General features: G+C 45.9%; 5 protein-coding genes and 1 non-coding gene across 6 annotated transcripts; 1 reads left to right on the top strand and 5 right to left on the bottom strand.

The window, feature by feature from the left end:
- Positions 1-21: 21 nt before the first annotated feature.
- On the bottom strand, positions 22-1,240 carry ASPWEDRAFT_28307 (uncharacterized protein; the record flags this gene model as incomplete). The annotated part of the gene is made up of 3 exons (XM_040833120.1): positions 22-415; positions 471-964; positions 1,022-1,240. The coding sequence occupies 3 exons, from the start codon at positions 1,238-1,240 to the stop codon at positions 22-24; spliced, it is 1,107 nt and encodes a 368-aa protein (XP_040689363.1).
- A 366-nt stretch (positions 1,241-1,606) lies between these two features.
- ASPWEDRAFT_t122 lies at positions 1,607-1,693 on the bottom strand. Its single transcript has one exon. It is a non-coding gene; the product is annotated as a tRNA-Val (tRNA).
- An 86-nt stretch (positions 1,694-1,779) lies between these two features.
- On the bottom strand, positions 1,780-3,502 carry ASPWEDRAFT_172486 (cytochrome P450; the record flags this gene model as incomplete). The annotated part of the gene is made up of 5 exons (XM_040830938.1): positions 1,780-1,945; positions 1,998-2,164; positions 2,215-2,529; positions 2,588-3,379; positions 3,446-3,502. 5 exons carry the CDS (start codon positions 3,500-3,502, stop codon positions 1,780-1,782), a joined length of 1,497 nt encoding a protein of 498 aa, XP_040689362.1.
- Positions 3,503-4,684: 1,182 nt separating this feature from the next.
- On the bottom strand, positions 4,685-9,162 carry ASPWEDRAFT_51669 (putative FAD dependent oxidoreductase; the record flags this gene model as incomplete). The annotated part of the gene is made up of 18 exons (XM_040837634.1): positions 4,685-4,916; positions 4,970-5,085; positions 5,138-5,193; positions 5,251-5,354; positions 5,407-5,451; positions 5,508-5,632; positions 5,687-5,792; positions 5,847-6,033; positions 6,091-6,169; positions 6,226-6,364; positions 6,416-6,473; positions 6,523-6,707; positions 7,195-7,196; positions 7,526-8,251; positions 8,321-8,467; positions 8,518-8,788; positions 8,840-8,965; positions 9,029-9,162. 18 exons carry the CDS (start codon positions 9,160-9,162, stop codon positions 4,685-4,687), a joined length of 2,838 nt encoding a protein of 945 aa, XP_040689361.1.
- A 695-nt stretch (positions 9,163-9,857) lies between these two features.
- On the top strand, positions 9,858-11,130 carry ASPWEDRAFT_51668 (TauD/TfdA dioxygenase family protein; the record flags this gene model as incomplete). Its single annotated transcript, XM_040837633.1, has 3 exons — positions 9,858-10,301; positions 10,368-10,909; positions 10,962-11,130. 3 exons carry the CDS (start codon positions 9,858-9,860, stop codon positions 11,128-11,130), a joined length of 1,155 nt encoding a protein of 384 aa, XP_040689360.1.
- A 251-nt stretch (positions 11,131-11,381) lies between these two features.
- On the bottom strand, positions 11,382-12,141 carry ASPWEDRAFT_28302 (uncharacterized protein; the record flags this gene model as incomplete). Its single annotated transcript, XM_040833119.1, has 2 exons — positions 11,382-11,549; positions 11,602-12,141. The coding sequence occupies 2 exons, from the start codon at positions 12,139-12,141 to the stop codon at positions 11,382-11,384; spliced, it is 708 nt and encodes a 235-aa protein (XP_040689359.1).
- Positions 12,142-15,878: the final 3,737 nt, after the last annotated feature.

Raw genomic sequence — 15,878 nt, 5'->3', positions numbered from 1 at the left:
AGAATAGATCAACTTTTGTTGTTATGAAAATAAGCACCCCAACGGACCACCCTCGAACCACGCCTTCTCCTTCTCCCAGCCTTTGACAACAAAGTCTCGTCCAATCTTTACAACCTCTTCGACCTGCTCTTCAGTGCCCCATCCAGGGATCGTACTACCCCAAAACACAAGGTGAACGCCTACATGGATGACAATTCTGAACGCCAAATCCTCATTCAGCTGTTCATGATACCCTTGCGCAAATCCCTGTATCACCCATAAGCCAGGATCGATGTCCTTGAAATGTTTCAACATGTACAGCTCGGCTATCATTTGTCCTAGATCCAAAGCCCGCGCGCCACAGTGGCATAATTCCCAATCGATGATGAAGAGAGTAGTATTTGGTGCATTCGCCACGTTCTTCGGGATTAAGACGCTGGTTAACGTTAGTTGGGATTGAACAGAAAACAGGAGAGAGGAATATAACTCACTTTCCAGACCAGAAATCACCATGGATGATTCCAAACCCATCTCCATCTTTCCTGCCAACCTCCTTCGCTGCACTGTCGCGTACCTTTTCGAAAACATCTTTGCTTTCCTTCAACAGTGCGGGATATTTATCAACCATCTGGACCAAACTCTCATAGTTGATACTGAATTTCAAATCCTGCATGAGTTTATTCTTCTCCATCTCAACAGCTAGATTCGATTGCTTCTCTTCTGCCGTCCATGAGTGGAAAGATGATAACCAGCCCCCAAGAGCTTGACCAATAGATCCAGCATGGGACTCGGAGATGCCGGTGGGGGAAGCGCTAAAGAATGACTTTAGATCCATGGCATCAGGCAAATCCTCGAGGATTTGTGTGTTTGTTTCCCGATTGAAGTGAAAGAGATGGGGTGTTTTGACCGAGACGTGTTCGGCGTATTCATTATTCTGAGGGGCGGGGTAGTCACCCATGGCGTTGAGGATGGTTTCCTCGATTACCTAGATCCCATTATTAGATGATACTATGAATATGAGTAGATTGGTAAGTATACCTACACATCGTTCGGTGGGTAATTTGAAATCCTGATTCGAAGCAATGTAATCCTTGCCATGTTTGATGATGACAGTCGTCGTGCCATCTTGTAGTGGATGGGTGAGAATCCCTCGATAGACAAAGTTGGCTGTTCCGCCACTTAAGTGGGTCAGAGATGAGCAGGCATATGGTGTTTGAGAAATTTCTTGAGAGATTTCTGTAGAAATGTTATTGCTGGACATGGTGGAGTTTGTTGTGGTCGAGACGGTTTGAGATGAGGTTGAAGAATGCAGGTGGAACATATATCACCGATTATAAAGATAATCGAATACGAGGTTCTGTTTTTGAATTAGAGCACTTCTTCGACAGGCCAATGATATATATTAAATGAATAAAAGTGAGTCATGAATGCATGAATGATTCATGGGTTTTCGTATTCGAGTTGATGAAGATCGGATGGAGTTGCATTTGACGCCACTCATTCCAAGCACGTTTTACCTATGGATAATTACCAGCCAATGAAATAGAATAAAGCATAATAATTGAAAACAACGATAATAAAAGAAGAATAAGCACCCTTATGAAGGGTGTGAAAAAAAGAAAAAGAATGACCAGACTGGGGTTCGATCCCAGGACCTTATCGGGTTCAGTTTGAACTGTTAACGATACGTGATAACCAACTACACCATCCGGCCAATTGATGACACTTGGGCTTCAGTTGTGTTAGGAGAAAGTAAACTCTATCATTGCGCATTCGTCTATTCGTATATCATAATCATCATCAGGTAGTGGTAGTCCTCGGCGTCAGATACACATTCAGTGGCTTCTTCTCCCACATCATGTATATCTTCTGCTGCCCAATCCAATCCTTACTATCGTCCGCAAGCTTCATGTCAAAGTTGTAGATTACCCGAGCCAGGATCAATCGCATCTCGGTATACGCAAGGCTGTTCTCGTCAGAGATGGCCAGATGAACTGAAGAGAAAGACAGATACGTACTTTCGTCCCAGGCAGTTCCGAGGCCCAACATGGAATGGCTGCAATACCTCAAACCGGTCATTGGCAAATCCAGCATCGCCCAAGAAGCGCTCGGGGTGGTAGCCAAAGGGGTCGGTGAAATAATCTTCTCTATGGTAAGTGGCCCAATGGTGTGCAGCCACGATGGTCTGGCTATTGTTAGTTGACTGGCCTCACATAATAGGTCTCTCACACTTACATTCTCAGGAACAAAGTTCCCAAGGATTTGGCACCCATTTTTTGACACCGTCCGTGGCATCCCAGTGGGCACCGGAGGATAAAAACGCATGGCTTCATTGAGGCAAGCCAGCATGTAGGTTAGTTTGTTGACTGATTGAATATTGATCTCATCCTCGCTCTTGAACATCCCACGGACTTCCTCGACCAGTCTCTCCATTATTGCTGGGTGGGTCGTAAGCAGATAGGTAACCCCGGCCAAGAGCGTGGCCGTTGTCTCCGAGCCACCGATAACGATGATGTTGCAGGTTGCTTCGAGGCTTTCCCAGCTGATATTCTGGCTTGCTTGTCAGTTTTGAGTAAAGCGACGACCTGCGCATCAACTGGTAACTAACCAGTTCATTTTTCTTCTGCAAAAGTCCCTCAATCAGATCATATCGTTGCTGAACTTGCGTTCGTCTGCGCAATTTGGCGATTGATAGCTCACGCTGTACCTCGCCGAACTCCTTGATTTTTGACCTTGACATGGCGGCCAGGAGAATTTTCTTCAGCAAGGGGAAGAACCCCACGCTCATAAACACAACACCAGCCCGGGCAGAGCTAAGAATTAATGACACAAACGGGTGGTAATTCGAATCTTGCAGGCAATTAAATGGCTCGCCGAATGTTAAATCCCCAATGATATCAAACGTGGTGAAGTTGTACCAAGCGGCCAGGTCAACCGTCTTGGAACCACCACCGCAGTTCTCGTTCAGTCGCTGAATGAGCAGATCAATATACTGTTTGATGAGTGGTTCCTGCTCTCGCATTGACTTTTCCGAAAAGCCATGGTTCAGCTGGCGACGCAGAGCAGTGTGCTCTTCGCGTTCTGCATTCAAAATGCTGGTAGGTGTATTGGGAACAGCACGGTAAAAGTGGCTCGATTTGACCAGCTCTTCGCTGCCAGGTCGACGGGCCATGATGTCTCTCCAGGCATCAGGATGCGAGGCGGCCAGTTCATCTGGCGCCACGCGCACGATATCCCCATACTTCTCGTGAAGCGCTAGCATGTCATATTCAAAAGTGCCTTTCATCAACTTGTAGGCATAAGGAACTCGCCAGATAGCATGAGAGACAGGGCCTGGAAAGGCCCGCAGGGGATGGAAGAAAACATTGTAGACAACCTTTGCCAAAACGCGGAGAATAGCCTAGGAATGCCTCAGTAACGATGACGCGGTTGATGCCTATTCCGTGAGGCAGCAAGAATCACTCACAAGCGCAACAAAGAGCGCAACCAACTGGCTGGTCTGATATCCCACCAAGACAGCCATTTGTCCCCCTCACACGAAAGAGATGCGGCCTGAGATAAATCCAAAGAGCGGAAAATAAAAAGATGAGATGACGTTGCTAGTCGAAACGATTTGGGGGCCGATTTTGTTGTGTGGGATTTTTCGACTTGTTATTCAGGGGAATTGAGAAGGAGAGGAGAGCGATAAATAAGAACTTTTTGGTCTGGGGCCTGAAGATATAGAAATAGTAATAATGCAGTTCATAGTAGAATAATTCAGTGTTGTCGCAATCCAGCCCCAGAAGCAAGGCATAGCCTCGTTTGGTATAAAAGGTATGCAATGCGACGGAAGACGAATATGCAATGGAGATGATAAACCCAGGGGCTCCGACAGGCTTAAATAAAAGGGAAAAAGAACCATTCCGCTAAATACCGGCGAGGGCAGAGCACATGCATACGATATACAATAGTGTGGGAGTTGCAATTTCCTGCTTGGTTAATGATGGGCCTCTGGATCTGAAGATCGTCTTTATCTGTGGGGCTTCTCTGTCTGCTTTGGTGTTGGAGGACAGAAATAGCATACGGCTGCAGATTAGGCATATAAAGACGGTGAGAGATCGCCAGAGTATCTATCCAGTGGGAATACGGTGGATTTTTGATGACATTCATTCCAACTCGCAAGGCTGGCGTTATCTGCTTGTCCTACTTGATCGGCTGATTGTGACGCGATAGCTGAAACTTGAAGGAAACTCGGCCACGAAGCTTGAACACATGTACTCCATATCTCACGTCAGATCTTCGATCTGGCGATATTGAGTACAGATAAAATTGGCTTCAAGTCGGTGAACAAACCGATCATTTGGAGCAGGGTTTGTCGTCGAGCCAGGGTGCGATGATGCAACTAGGTCAGTTTTATATATCCCTAGCACATTCAAAATCCAACGCAAAATCCAAGTCTATCACCCGGATTTACACAGAAACATCGGGAACGAACAGGTGCCACCGTGTAATGTTTCATACCATAGTCATTATTCTAAAGTAGTCGAGTCCGAATGGAAAATGGACCAGCTCAGCGTTTTGACGATGGCGCCTGTGCATCGACTGACGTAGGCTCCGATGAATTCGAAACGTCGTCAGGGCCTTCTTCCGATTGAAGCATTTTGGTCCTTTATCAGAAGTTAGTAAATTACTGTCGGACGACTACATATGCACGTAAACAATCGACTCACTTCCAAACATTTTCCCTGTGGTGTAGGGCCCGGATGGAAAATGTAGTGATAATCAGAATCACTGACATTATTGTTACAGTTATGAAGCCTTTCCGGTACTGAGGCGCATCGATTTGCTGCCATACAACCAGTGGCAGCCATGCCTGGAAGACATAGGCCATTTCATTCATGCTCCCAATGACGAGAGACCGTTCCTCATTGTCTTCAGAGCATATTTCATGGGCCCATCTGTAAACATCCTATTAGCTATCATTGGACTTTTTGTTTCACGAAGAACATACGCCATCAAGAGACCACTTAGTCCATAGCCAGCCCCGGAGATAATATAGCAGGTCCACTTCCACCCAGTCGGAATGTCCCAAATAGCCAAGGAAACGTAGGAGATAATGTTCACAACCTGGATAATCAGCTAAGCATGATATTTGCCCCCACGAGGATGCTACACTTACAGCACCGAAGATGATTGGTGGCCAGCGTCTTCCGTCCAAAATTGAATCAGATGTCCCTGGGTGATTGTCAGTGGCCAGAATTGGCATTAAGGCACAATATGGAAGAAACTAACAGGCATAAATTAATGTCGTTACCACTTGGACTGCGTTGGTGGTTGTTGGGTAAGAGTTGATCTGCGATATCGAGTATTTAGGATGTGTGGAGTCTTTGAGATATCTGCGACCATATTAGATTTAGTTCTCAATGCCAATAAGCTTGGGTAACGGACTGCTGAAAGACTGGCTGACCGCCGGTGGCACCGTTGTTGAACGCTCTGACGTATGTTAGTCGAGTTTCTATACATAATATACATAACACACTGTCACTCACATATAAAGAATAGTCAGAAGCCAAATATGCCATGATGAAAAGATCTTTTTGAGCTTCGCTTTCGTATATGGTCCTCGATTCTTCCTTCCTTCCATCTCCATTCGTTTCTGCGATAACTCAACCTCCTGTGATTCAAAATGTTAACAGAGTAAGTCCTGAATAAATCAAATCCAACATACCTTTTGGCTCAGATACCATGGGTTAGATATCTCGGGCACATCAGGTAGCACGAGGAAACCGAGCAAGGCAACTGGCAGTGAGATGACGCCGTCGATCACAAAAAGCCTGCTTAATGTAAGTTTCTCGAAGCCAACTTAAGGATTATTTCTTTGCTATTACCATTGCCATCCTTTGAACCCTCCTCGTCCACCAAGTCGATAAACGGCATCCATGAGATACCCCGAAAACATGCTAGCGATTCCACTGCTGGTGTGGAATATGCAGGATCGTTTCGCTAGTTCGTCTTTTCGATACCACGAACCGATGATATATTGCATTCCGGGATAAAATGTACTTTCTGCCAGGCCTGCCACAGTGTCAAAAAACAGTCAAAGATAGATTGACGAAAAGATTCATGACATACCTACAAAAAATCTCAGTACGTAGAATTGGGTCGGAGTATTACATCTCGATAGCGAAAACGTAAGAACGGTCCACAGAAGCTGGTCCGATGTCAGAAAAATATAGCGATAGAATGTTTACAATTGCGAAAATTTACCTCCATTGCAGGAATCCAGTATCTGGGTCGGATTCGGGTTAAGAGTATATTGCTGGGAATTTCGCCAATAACGTATCCAACAGTCCAACAGGCCTGCATATAATTGAGCTCATTCGAATAAAGACCTAAATCCTCTTTCCTTTGATGACTATAAATACCGAGAAAATTATCCTAACAGAAGATAACTTACATCCCAGAAACAAAGGCATTGTTGATGTTGACCTGGTCGAGATACTTGATAAAATAACCTGAACATGTCTTAGTGTCATGTACTAAAAAGAGACAGACCAAACTCACCAAGAGATGCAAATGTAAGAATGGCCGAATCAAGCTTGAAGAGCAGCCTGCGTTCTTCAGGCGACTTGTCGAAGGTATCCCAGATGTAGCTCACCCATCGCCGCTTCGGCTTTTGCTGCACGACTCCAGTAGAACTCTCTACGGCCCTTTCGTCAACCGACGTCGATGACGGAGCCATTTTGATCCTATGTCAAATGGAGCGTTTGGCACTTGAGTTTTATCAAAGGATTTTTTTTTTTCTTTCCCCAGGATTTGGTCTCGTGTTATATGCAGTCCACAGCCTGGCCGTCCCTGCTTCGATTGTCCACATTTCCCAAGATATCTTTATGCTAAGTGGATACTGAGACAGCTTGACACGCTCCATCAACTCCCTAGCGCTCGAAAGACATCGGAGATAGCACGGAAAGGCAGTGAACATCCTCTCGTACTGCCGACCTCGAGCGGGGATGGTGTTGGTGCAATAGATCGAGTCTGCGATTCCTCATTATCGATGGCGTTCACGCAATACCTGCGCCGATCTCGACACCACCATGTCAAATCTGTGGCCAATAACCGATATCATTATCTCGTGTGTCTGTGCGTGGATGCGTCGATGGAAGTTCTTTGCTGGGGTTAGTTTGATGATTGTTGGCCAGCACTAAACCACCATCAGCGCCCCGAAGCTCGTCATACAGCTGATGGATGATGTGCCAATGATAGTCAGTATCGTCAACACTTTCATGATCGTACAAGGAAAAAGAATTTATTTGAAAAAAGCTCCCTGACTAATAAGTCAAATTAAAAGATGAATGAATCGTGTTTTAGAACTTAGACGTAGAAATTCGCCGTGCTGATCATGAGATGAAATGCCAGTCACATCAGGGCTATAATGAAGCGTTGTTCTGACATGAAGATAAAGGTAGACTCGACTTCAAAACCAAAATATTCCGATGTTTCAAATTCAACTGCAAATCTCTAGGACTGGAAGCTCGCGGTTGGTGTTTTCTGCAAAGATTGCTCTCACCCTCTCCCTTTGAGCTGCCTTCGCCTGTATCCAAGTATCTGTATGGCCTTCTATCGGGGGAAGTCCTTGGTCTGCTCTACTAGCGTTGATCCATCCTAGTATGTCTCGAACGTAATATTCCTCTATATCTTTCAGGGAGTGAAACCCTCTCCCGCTTCCATTTTTCTTAATTCGCTCGCTGTATTCTTCCTTCATCTGAGCTTCTGAAGGCAATTTGGCAACCCCTGAAAAAACTGCTGCCACAGCAATAGCTTGAAACTCGAAGAGGGTAAACGTGGCAGTGTAGTATGGCACTCCGACAAAAGCTAAGGTTGGGTCGGGAATATAGAAGATATCATTGTGTAAGTTATGGACCTGAGTGCCGTCAGTCACAAGAACCGTCTCACTCGCTTCTGCTGGCAACGTTTCATCGTCATGATATCTGTGAAGAAAGGGCAGCGTAATGTGGTATCCTGTACAGATTACGATCCCATCAATCCCGCATAGTTTTTGACCTGATTTGAGATGAACCACCAGAGGCAAGTGTTCGTCTTGGGATGGATCTTTTGCGCCCTTTTGCAATTCAAAGGAAGCCACTTCACTGATTCTCACGCCTCTCTCTGGAAGAAGACTAGATGATAGATCGAAAACCCCATTTCGTGTACTTTGGTATATGTTTTGTGCAACAGGACCGATCTCTCGAGCTATGTCTGTTGAGGACACGCCTCCCCCGATGAGAAGTATGTTCTGATCAAGAATTAAAGTCGTTAGACTATAAGAGTGGCTATGAAGACGTTTTAAAGATTAAATACTAACCTTGCCCTCGAAATCTTTGGGTTTCCTGTATGCCTTGGAATGTATAATTCTTGAAGGCCATTGCGCCTTAGACTCTGATAAACCAGGTATGTCCGGGACGCGAGGTGCATGGTAGTGGCCTGAAGCAACTATAACCGCATCAAAGATCTATATCGATTAGTGTCTATAGCAGTATGGTATCCAGCAGCAAGCCTTACCGAAGATTCTTCTCTCTCCACATTTCTTCCTGCCACATCTTCAGAAAACGTCGACCAAGTGACATGCCATGTCGCTCCTTCTTTGTAGACATTTTTTACTCGAGCACCGTAGATAGTGGCCTCGTCAACCCCAGCTTTTTTCGACGTATCCTGGATATATTCCTGCATAATTCGATGGTTGACAAAGTCCGGCGTTCCCTCGGGCCAAGCATTGAGCTTGACACGCAGCAAAGGTGTTGATACGTTATTGGAGAGGCCCCAGTAGCAAGGTCTGAAATCTCATTAGCATAGAGAAAATAGATTTCTAAGCCTGGCAACCTACCCTGGTGGTGCGTGTTCAAGGAGGCGCCTCTCCTTGTCTTCTCGATAATCCTCTCCAGTTTTTTCTGCTTCAGAAGGCTTCGTGGAAGGGTAGGCAGGTTCAATTGGCTTTCGGTCATCATAGAGCCTGGTTGGCTGTTAGCGAATGCTTGCTCTGGACTGAGAAATTGGGTGGTTGCGAAGGACGCACCAGACTCCCCCTGCAGCTTGGTTCCTCTCAAAGACCGTCACGCTCACCCCAGCTGCGAGAAGATGGCCAGCGGACACAACACCACTGATACCAGCGCCGATGACGGCCACGCGACGAACTGACTGTCGGCTCATTATGCTTTATACTCTCAAGGCTGATCCGAATATCTACGGCGTCACTACATAGCGCCCATGGATGCGCTTCTGCTTTATCTTCCTCGGAGCCTTCATATCATTGAGATTACACCACCATCGTCAGATATAACGTTACACCTAGTGAGCAATATGTTCACATCATTTTAATCACTTATTGCGGTTTGGAAGACGTCTTAAAGCGGCCACATGCAAAAGGTACCTTTTCGAACTCGGAACTATGTGCCGGGGAAACAAGACTCATCCTGGCAACCGTTGTATTGACACGATGAAATATGCTAACTCATTGAGTGGAGATATCCGACAGGCTTTAAACGCAATGGAATGCTTGCATGATGATATCCGGAAATTCTCCGCAGGATGTGGGTGCACCGTCTCAAGGGCTTTAGAATGGATGGAGATAAAGCATGATCGATGATCAACTCTGCAAGTGGGAGCACAGACAGTGAGGGGTAAATATGGAGATGGAATTCTTTGCTTGATTTCAAATCGACGGTATGGTGGTTGTTGAAGGTGTAATGACGGATGGTGATGATGTGATTGAATCCTTGATATCGTGCCGATGGATGGAGGGGCAAGAACCACTCGACTATGGTATATATTATCATACGAGAAGGAAGCACATCATCGGTTGCAGAGTCCAAGAATTGAATCTGAAACAAACGTCTGAAGAAACCATGACTCCCGCTCCTATTGATTCTCGAATCGTCGACGTCGCTCCGCCCCGGAAGGATACCCTCGGCCTCCCAACAGCAGCCCGCGAACGCCTGGAAAAGGATGGAATTGACCTGGCTGATGGCTATCCGTATAGACCCTCTCGGCCTCTCTATCTAGACGATGTTTATAAGATTCGTGACTACGATCGTGCGCATGTAGACCCGGGGTCCCGTGCGGATCCAGAGAAAAAGGCTCTTCTTTCTGCAGCAAAAGAAGTCATCCACCTGACCAAGCATATTGGGACTGAGATTGTTGGTCTTCAGTTAAAAGATCTAACGGATCAGCAGAAAGATGAGCTAGGCTTGCTGATCGCTGAGCGAAGCGTTGTCTTCTTCCGTGACCAAGACATTACTCCTCAGCAGCAAAAGAGCCTGGGAGAGTGGTATGGTGAGATCGAAGTTCATGTGCGTGCAGTTTCTCGGGCTCAATTAAAAATGCCATTTACTAACTATTTATTCTTTTCAATATAGCCTCAAGTCCCTCAAGTTCCTGGAGTCCCCGGGGTGACTGTCATCTGGCCCGCTTTGCAGGCTACCGAATCGAGACCTAACTATCGTCGACCTGGAGGAAATTCACGCTGGCATACAGACCTCGTTCATGAAAGACAACCAGCTGGTGTGACACACCTGCATAATGACACCGTGCCAACTATTGGCGGTGACACCCTTTGGGCAAGTGGATATGCAGCATACGAGAAGTTGTCACCTGGATTCCGTAAGATCATCGACGGGAAAACCGCCATATACAGATCTGCTCATCCCTACCTGGATCGTGAGAATCCAGAAGAGGGCCCTAAGTATATCGAGCGCGAGCATCCCCTGGTTCGTGTTCATCCGGCAACGGGATGGAAGGCACTGTGGGTGAACCGGGCCATGACAGATCGAATTGTGGGTCTGGACAAAGCAGAAAGTGATTTGATTCTTGGATACCTGTTTGATGTCTACGAGAAGAATGTTGACATCCAAGTCCGCTTTAAGTGGACACCCAGGGCAAGCGCCCTATGGGATAACAGGTCAGTCGGAAAATTTTCCTCGGTATGCCCAAAAGCTAACAAGCCCTTATAGAATCACAATGCACAATGTCAGCTGGGATTATGAAGGCTCAGAGCCAAGACATGGAACCAGGGTGACAGCGCTCGCAGAAAAGCCATTCTTTGATCCAAATGCTCCCACGAGAAGAGAAGGACTGGGTATACTTGGACCAGATGAGATCCAAGAACTGGCAGAACAGTAAATTTTCTAACGGTAAAAAATATGACGATAATGATTTTAAGAGAACAAACAAAAAAAAAATCGCTTGTGCCATTTTAAGTTGGTATTCGTTGAACCTTGCTCTGCACACGCAGTGAGCTCGCACAGTACAATTCCAAAGAGCTATCATCACGCTGCGAAATGCCAAATCCACCAGCAACATATATCCTAGGGCAAATTTATTATCAATTGAAAAAACCATTGTCAATCCTCTGAGACCTTGACGGAAACATCTCATTCAAAAACCGGATCCCAGCCTTGCACATACTCGGGAAAGGAATAGTTGGCATGTTCTTCCATCATGGGAGTCTGGGGAATTAGTATGTGATTCTGTGGCGCCATGAAATCTTCTGATGGAATATAGTTTCCCGATGTGAAGTAATTCCCTGGCATGAAGAAGTTCTGCGGTAAAGTCAGTTCCAGCTTTACTATCGAAACTAGAGCATTTACAGACCTCATTTCCCGCATTGATTGAAATAAGAATGCGCCTCTCATCCGTAGCAATCTTTTGAATAGCCTGAACGATGTCCATGTTTCCGGAAACGGTGGCAGCCTGAACAAACAGATGCTCATGGGTAGATATGCAAATCACCGGACCATATTTGACGAGCGTATTGACAACCACGGCAGTACTAATACAGCAAGCCATAAGCAAGACACCTCGGAAGAAGTTATCGTCCTGGAGCTGATGTTTGACCCCCATTTCCAGCAACGCTCGCACGATAGTGGCATGGCCCATACGAATTGCTTTCAGGAGCTCGTTTCCCCCGCTCTGGGCGATATTAATGTTACTCATAAGGCCTTTGGCCGAATCAAGATGATCAAGGAAATCCGCTATGTCGAGAGCACTCGTGCCAGTCGCACTCAGGGCATCTCGATCGGCTCCCTGGGCAAGCAGCTCGACAACACGTTGAGAGTCATCTAGTAGACATGCAACGTGCAGTTCGAGGGTAAGCCGATTAGGATGTTGCGCGAGCTCATCTATTTCGGCCATCTTTGAGATATTTCTATCGCGAAGTCGGTTTTCTAGCCTAGTCTGTTCGATATTGCCAACGTATATCACCGTCTACTTGAAACCAGCGTTTGTTAGACATGCATATACCGCTCGAAAAGATATAGTGGAGCGAAAAGAACAAGAGGGAACTTACCTGAAGATTCACGACTGGGTCTCGATGTATTGGCAATCGTCAGAGCTTGTGGCAGTTGGATGCTTTGAAAAGCTAGCAGTTCAACAGACCCTAGACAATGCTGATGACAGGAAACAAGAAACTTAGGTAGTTACTGAAGCCTCGAGAACGAGATTTGATTGAGCCCAACAGGATATACGAAAGAGTCTCCAAGGTGAGATGACTGGTGAGTGGGAGGAGTAATATAAGGGCTGCTACCTTCTCTGCTTCCGACAGTAAGTGGCAAAATAAAGATGAATGGGAATGTCCAGAGTGAATCAAGATGTTTTGAGTCCGGACCCTGAGTCCATTTTCTCTTGGTCTCACAGGGCATAACATCAATGGTATCATAATAAGATATTGACTGCCTTCTTGGCTGAATAGTATAGCAAGTATAGCTAGATAGAATGACATAAAGTGAAATATACCTAATAGCATAAGTCAGTAAGATTTCTATTAAACCATCTGTTTGAAGGAGATACCAACTTTTCTTAAAAGGGGATCGATGATGTTCTGTGCTTGTATGTGATCGGTTGATATGGATAGAGATCAAGCTAAATAGCATAGACTCATCACATCTAAACACTGCCAATTTTCCTTTGATTTCTTTACTGCTCATTGCAATATTTTACTCCACTGGTACCCCATGGGATACTCTGTACAATGATGCCATTGCCAACACTGATATAGACAGCTTCAGGGTGCATCTCATTTCTCAATCGTGGAATATCAATATGGCAGCTCTCGACCTTTTAGCAGATATCAAGCCAAGATTACTTTTCATATTTCATAATCCATAATGGAATTCCATTGTGAAGATGAGGCAATATGATAGAACTTGTCAAACGCTGCTTCCTTGTCGTTCGAACTTCTGGGGGTCCCCTTCTGGCTGCTAAGTCCAATGACTTGGAGTAGGACTTGGAGTAGGCTGAATCAGTGTTATAATAAAAGCATGGACAATATTAGATTCTTGATAGACAATCAAATGCCTCTATTGTAGAATCAAAGTTGCGAGGGTCTCAGTGCAACAACAATTGAAGTCGTGTCTTTGTCTTCAGTGAACATTTATATTCACGTGATGGATCGAATTCCCTGTATGTACAATACTGTATGTAATTTATCTGTCAACAAAGCATCGTTTATTTGTTATTGAATTGAAATGAATTCTAGTCATCGAGTACTAATTATGGAATACAACTTCATCAAAATTATCAACAAGTTGCAGGGATTGACGCCATAAACCATTTGGTGTGTCTGTCAGCATAAAAAGTTGAGCCTTACAGCCTCCGGCATCAATTACTCCCTCATTCTCTGGCAACTCCGAATTTTAGCGGAGTATTAATTATTCCAACAGACCACTGGAGCAGAAGATATCTCCTTTGATTTTGACACTGCTACCAGAATCATAACTTACTGCTCTCCTGTTTCAAGGCGAGGGAAACGGAGAAAATACGCATTAAACTCCACCTCAAACACCCCCTCTCCCCTTCGATTTCCCCCTCATTCGACGATCACACCTCGAACACGCCTCACGCCTCTACCAACTGCCAATTATCATATACTCAAAGACATCGAACATCAATCAGATCCTTGTCTCACCATCTTCCACGACGAGTTCTAGTTGGGTTTGGCTATCAGCCTCGAAGCTGGGACTCCGGTGTTCCCATTCGAGCTGCTGGCCGGGACTTATCCCTCGATACCTGACAGCTCCGGGAAGCTTGACCACATCGCCAAGCCGAGTTTACTCAAACCTGATTCCTTCTACTAGACCATACCTTCCATCGCCCACCTCGAACGCCCAATACTCGACTCTCCCCGACTTCCCGCGTGACGTTATGAATGAAACAACGCCCTCCCCCAGCCCAGGCCCTGCGAAGGAAGCCTTCACCTCAAAATCTCCTGCGACAATTTCCGGAGTCAAGCGCAAGCGAAATACAGCCGGGAAATACTATGCGGTTAAAGTGGGATATCAACCTGGCGTTTATTACACATGGAACGATTGCTTGACCCAGGTGACGGGATACAAGGGCGCAGTTTGTAAGTGAAGCACAGGGTTGGCGCAATTTTGTGTCTTCATCTGAGATGCTCATTACTAACAAAGCCGTTTAGTTCAAGCATTTCCGACTCAGGAAGAGGCAAATGCGTTTCTGACGGGTTCCAAACTTTCATCAACTCCTGGTGCAACTACCGCGGATACAGAAGCCACGAGATTTTATGGCATTCAGCGTGGGCGGATACCGGGGGTATACACTGATTGGGCCAAGGCTCAAGAGCAAATTCGAGGCTTTACACGGCCGCGATATAAGAAGTTTTCGACGAGAGAAGAAGCCGCGGAGTTTGTGAAACAGGGCCAGGGCCAAATGGCTACCTTTGCCTCGGACAGTTCCGAGTTACAGAAACTGCCTGGGGCTCCAGGAATGATGGATGAGATACCAAAGGATGAACAGGGTGTACCATTCGAAGCAGGTGATAGCGCTTTACCACCTGGGGCAGAAGATGGGTTCGATCCTAACATAATTTTGGATCCCGCTACAGGCAAAGCGGTATACAAAACAAAAGACCAGAAAGCTGCTACCAAAGCAAAGTCCACCGGTCCACCGGGGATGCTACGAATTTACACCGATGGTAGCTCGCTGAAGAATGGCAGAGAGCTTGCATCGGCAGGCGTTGGGGTATATTTTGGGCCCGAAGATACAAGGTTTGTCCTCTTAGCATCAACTTGATCTTTCTTTTTACCCGGCTGCTCTGTGTTTACTAACACCCTCTGCCCTAGCAGGAATGTTTCAGAGCCCCTGAAGGGCAGTCGCCAAACGAATCAACGTGCTGAATTGACCGCAATTCTGCGAGCCCTTGACATTGCTCCCCGCCATCGAGATGTGACCGTATTCACAGACAGTCAGTATGCGATTAAGTGTGTAACAGTATGGTTCACAAAATGGCGGCGAAATGAATGGATGACGGCGGGCAACAAGCCAGTCGAGAACAAGGATCTGGTCGAGTCTATCTTGGTGAAGATTGAGGAACGAAATGAGCTAAAGGTGAAGACACTTTTTGAATGGATCAAGGGTCACAACCGCGATCCTGGAAACGAAGCAGCCGACCAGCTAGCGGTCAATGGGGCTCGAAAGGGGGCTTCGGAGAAGAAAGCAGCCCTGGAAATAGCGCAGGATATACCAGACGATGACGAAGAATTCTAAGGGGACATCTTCGATCTAAATTCCATGAGTCCCCCACCAGTGACGATTAATGAAATTGAAGGACTTGGGTTCAAGGGTTACATTTGTCTGCATCTTCCCATGGTTTGTACTGCTATCTGGACACGACATGTACTTTCAGAGCTATTTATCATCCAACAATAATAATTATAACCCTCTACCAACTAGGACATCTCTGGCTTATAGGATCTGAAATGAAGAGTCTTCGCACAAAAGTGAATATGACATAGAAATCCAATATTGATATCGCCTAAATTGCAGGCGGAACTTTATATTGCGGATTGCACGTGAACCAAACCATTCTCCTTTATTTTTCCTCCTCTTCTTTCTTCCCACATCCTTTTCCCATC

The sequence above is a fragment of the Aspergillus wentii genome (genome assembly GCF_001890725.1).
Source record: "Aspergillus wentii DTO 134E9 unplaced genomic scaffold ASPWEscaffold_4, whole genome shotgun sequence".
Lineage (NCBI taxonomy): Eukaryota > Fungi > Ascomycota > Eurotiomycetes > Eurotiales > Aspergillaceae > Aspergillus > Aspergillus wentii.
This window is presented reverse-complemented; position numbering and strand designations above follow the sequence as displayed.